This window comes from Acomys russatus, chromosome 19 (genome assembly GCF_903995435.1).
Source record: "Acomys russatus chromosome 19, mAcoRus1.1, whole genome shotgun sequence".
In the NCBI taxonomy this organism is placed as follows: Eukaryota; Metazoa; Chordata; class Mammalia; order Rodentia; family Muridae; genus Acomys; species Acomys russatus.
The window spans coordinates 10,409,851-10,414,532 of NC_067155.1; the positions used below are offsets into that span (position 1 = coordinate 10,409,851).

Consider the following 4,682-nt stretch of genomic DNA (forward strand, 5'->3'; position numbering starts at 1 on the left):
TACTCATCAGTTGATAGAGATCTGAGATAGTTCCGATTTCTGGCTATTATGAATAGAGCGGCAGTGAGCATGGATGAGTAAGTGCCTCTGATGTAGACGTTAGAGTCCTTTTGGGTAAATGAGCAAGCGTGATAGAGCTGGATCGTGTGATGGATCTATCCAAACGTGTGGAACTGCCACACTGATTTCTGTGGTGGCTTTATCAGTTCCTATGTCCACTTTCTCCCTAAATTCCCAGACTCTTGGCTAAGCCATTCTGACTTGGCTACGTTGAAAGAAATCTCAAAGTAGTTTTAATTGCCTTTCCCTGATGACTAGTGATGTTGGACATTTAAAAAAAAAAAAAAAGTGTTTCTCAGCCATTTATCTTTTATCTCTTAAGAAACTTCTATAACCATTGAGATGTAACAAGAATACATTAATAATACAAAAATTTAAAAAAAAGAAATTTCTATTTAATTCTATACTTTTTTAATGGATTCTTTTCTTAATGTTCAGCTTTTAGTTCTTTACATTATCCATCTGTCTTTCATATGATTAAATGTATCCTGGTTCGTATACCACTAAAGTGATAGGGGATTCCATATGAGTTGGTTTTGTTTTTTTTTTTTTTTTTTTTTTAAGATTTATTTATTTATTATGAATACAGTGCTCTGCCTGCTTGTACGCATGCAGGCCAGAAGAGGGCATCAGATCACATTATAGATGGCTAGGAACCACCATGTGGCTGCTGGGAATTGAACTCAGGACTCTGAAGGAGCAGTCTGTGCCCTTAACCTCTGAGCCATCTCCCCAGCCCTCCGTATGAGTTATTTAACCCTAATTTTTTGCCCTCAGGCTCTCAGAAATAATGGAATCCAGTTCTTAGTACAGTCACTCCTAATCCAGAGTGTGCATTCACTACTGTCTCCTTGTGTTTATCTGTCAGTCACTGTACTCCTCCACCTAGTCCATTAATTTTAACTCTACAACATCATGCATTTATGTTTAGTTGCTCTGCCGTAGCCAACGAGAAGAACACTGATGACGTCATTAAGATAATGTTTCCGAGCGATCTAATTTCTGCATTCTTCCTCCTGTCAGAAGTTTCCATTGGACTCATGGGAAACTCACTGCTCTCCATGCTATACATACACGCCTTCTTAAGTCAGCCTCATCTGAAGAAGCCCGTGGATACGATTTTCACACATCTGACACTTGTCAATATTCTGAGCATTGTGTTCAGGCTGATACCAGATGTCATGGCATCCTTTGCAGTGAGGATCCTTTTCCATGATGCTGTGTGTAAGGCGGTTTTGTATGCATACAGTGTTACTAGGGGCCTTTCCATCTGTACTGTCTTGCTACTGAGTGCCTTTCAAGCCACCACTGTCGGTTCTAATCTTCGCAAGTGGGCGTGGCTTAAATCCAAGCTTGAGTCGTGCATTTTTCCATCATTCTTCTTCATCTGGATCATCAACACATTTCTCTATATTCCCATGGTTGAAAACATAAAAGGCCAAATCAACTTCACTCTTGTGGGCTCTAGAAATTCGCAGACATACTGCCGAAGCAACCAGGTTCGCCATCACACCACCATGTCCCTTGTAACCGCACTAATGATTAGAGACATCCTGTTTGTGTTTATCATGATGTGGACCAGCCTCTACATGGTGACCCTCCTGTTCAGACACAATAGGAGAACACAGCATGTCCACAGTTCCATCTCTCCCCAGGCACCTTCTGAAAAGAAAGCCACACACAGCATCCTTCTGCTTGTAGGTTTCTTCATGTTTTTTTATTGTGCAAACACTTTTGTTACCTTGTATTTACTTTACAGACCTAAGAATAGCCCTGTATTGCATCTCATTAGTGGAGTTTTATCATCAGGCTACCCAACTGTTTGCCCTTATGTTCTGATGAACAATAGGAAAATTATTTCCAAGTTCATTTCTTCCTTTTCAAATTTGAAATGTATCTTTCCTACAAGAGGATGCCATGGCTAATTTGACACTCCAAACTTCCCTCTGACTTAGAGGATTCTTACCACTTCTGAGCAAAATAGCCATGGTTCTAAGTACCTTATATTCATATTGTAGGAATTGACAGAGCTTTGTTTTGTATTTTGGTTGTATTTGATAACTTTCCAGTTTAATTCACATTCTTTTCTGACATATGTCCATATGAATTTGAGGTCATTTTTCTGAAAATGCACTAAAATTATTTATGCTTGCTTGTGACTTGTAAAAATGTGGCTGACAGCCGGGCGTGGTGGCACACGCCTATAATCCCAGCACTTGGGAGGCAGAGGCAGGTGAATCTCTGTGAGTTCGAGGCCAGCGTGGTCTACAAAGAGAGTTCCAGGACAGCCAATGCTACACAGAGAAACCCTGTCTCGAAAAACCAAAAAAAAAAAAAATGTGGCTGAAAGAACACTTACAGCTGGGCATGGTGGCACACACCTTTAATCACAGCACTTGGGAGGCAGAGGCAAGCAGATCGCTGTGAGTTCGAGGCCATCCTGGTCTACAAAGTGAGTCCAGGACAGCTAAGGCTACACAGCAAAACCCTGTTTCAAAAAAATTTAAAAAGAAGAACATTTACAAACACATACACTACTTAAACAAGGTGAGAGGTTCAGTTAGTTTAAGAATGTTTATCCAGGGCTGGAGGGATGGCTCAGCACTTAAGAGCATTGTCTGATCTTCCAGAAGTCCTGAGTTCAATTCCTGGCAACTGCATGGTGGCTCACAACCATCTATTATAGGATCTGATGCCCTCTTCTGGCCTGCAGGTGTACATGTACATGCAAAGAGAGCACTCATATACAAAAACATAAATAAATCCTTTTTTAAAAAAATGAATGCTTATCCACACCTGAAACTGTCTTACTCAAATATATTTTTATCCTTCTGAACATATATTTAATTCTCACCTACAATTACTTTAAAATATGCACTAAGTCAGCTGAAAAGACAGGTGGGAGACAGGGCTAAGGACTGCCACTACCCTTGGGCGTGGCACTGGTGAGTGAGTTGCTCAGTGGTGGTTTGCCGGACCAGGTACTGAATCTTCTCCAGGAAGGCCTCGCAGCACCTAAGACACTGCTGGTACACTACCTCACAGTCATTACCATAATAGGGACCTTCAGTGACGAGTTGTTTCTGTAGACCATAGCTCCCAAGTAGCTCGATTTTAGCTTTGCAGTTTTTAACTTGATTACTCTTTCTATTCAAATTTCTCAGGTTGCTTTCATCAATAGTATATAATCAAATGTGGCAAAGTCTTTTGTAATCTGTCTTACCTTATGGGCTATACTAATGCCATGATTTTTTTTTTTTTTACATAACTGGCAGCTCTTGAGTCTGGGGCTGGCCTACATTCCAGTCGGAAATGGCACTGCTGTCATGGCCCAATTACCTGAAACATTTTCATCAGTTTTTCTTAAAACTACTTCTATAATGGGCAAATGTTACCGAGACACATGAACAGCACTGACTTGGACCTAACCTCTGCCATCTTACAGTGCAGACTCTGAAAGGTTTTTTTTAAAGACAGGGCCTCATGTAGGGTTTTTTATTATTTATTTTTTTTTTTTTACCTTTTAATATGCATTAGCATTTTGCTTGCATGTATGTCTGTTCCAGAGTGTCAGATCTTCTGGAACTGGAGTTATAGACTCTTGTAAGCTGCCATGTTGGTGCGGAGAATTGAACCCAGATCCTCTGGAAGAGCAGTCAGTGCTCTTAACCACTGAGCCATCTCTCCGGCCCCTCAAGTAGGTATTTTTAAAATAATGGTGGTTTTAGCAAGAAATTTTTAAGCAGTAATATCAAAAGAAAAGACCAATAACAAATTTGTATATAATTATCTGTTAAATTTTATTCTGAGTATATATGGTATTTGAGTATTATAATTAACTTTATTTGCCTCTTTGAACCCCTTTAAATATAGAGAGTAGAAAATGTACTCCTACATTTGTGATTGCTCTTCTTCTATAAAACTGTATTTCCCTGGAATTTTTTTTCTAAATTTTATAAACATGTCACAAGTGTTCTGGGCACTATAATCATGTCAGAAAATGAATAACTGAACAAAAGAGCAAAAAATGAAAACTGGAAGATTGTATACTATACTTACAGAAAAGGTATATCTTGGCTGAGGAGATGGCTCCATGGGCAAAAGCACTTACCCTGCAAGTATGAAACCTGGAATTTGCAGCCTCAGAATCCATGTAAATGCCAGGTGGGCATGGAGGCCCCAGAGGAAGACAGGTAGCAAGACACACAATACTGGTGAGCTCTGGGCTTGACTGAAAGACCTTTCCCTAACAAATAAGAAAGAAGAGCAAGAGAGTATGATTCCTGACTTCATCCATGGACTTGTGCATGCTTTGGTTGACATGTGCATATACACTTACGTGAGTGCATCCATACACATGCAAACCTGTAGACGGACTTTCATAATGATAACCACACCTGTGTTACACAGACACATTTGTAATTTAACTCCAGCCTATGAAATCAATTTCAACTAAATGTGTCTCTTTGTATCTCATAATTCTTCATCGGGTTTGCATGACTCTTAGTTTCCTGTCATCCTTTGATTTAAATATTTAGTTTGAAAAGCTTATTGATCATTGGTGTTGTACTTTCTAATCCTGAAAAGTCTGCTCTGCATAGTCTATTGTGCCACTAAAATCT

The 4,682-nt window shown here is 39.6% G+C and overlaps 1 protein-coding gene and 1 pseudogene across 1 annotated transcript; one reads left to right on the forward strand and one right to left on the reverse strand.

The window, feature by feature from the left end:
• Nucleotides 1–1,040: 1,040 nt before the first annotated feature.
• LOC127203563 (vomeronasal type-1 receptor 4-like) lies at nucleotides 1,041–1,985 on the forward strand. The gene has a single exon (XM_051162390.1). The coding sequence runs from the start codon at nucleotides 1,041–1,043 to the stop codon at nucleotides 1,983–1,985; it is 945 nt and encodes a 314-aa protein (XP_051018347.1).
• A 999-nt stretch (nucleotides 1,986–2,984) lies between these two features.
• On the reverse strand, nucleotides 2,985–3,498 carry LOC127203088 (low molecular weight phosphotyrosine protein phosphatase-like; annotated as a pseudogene).
• Nucleotides 3,499–4,682: the final 1,184 nt, after the last annotated feature.

Bases quoted from the DNA above. Each gene is read 5' to 3' on its own strand.
- LOC127203563 (XM_051162390.1), top strand. From the start codon at position 1,041: ATGTTTCCGAGCGATCTAATTTCTGCATTCTTCCTCCTGTCAGAAGTT.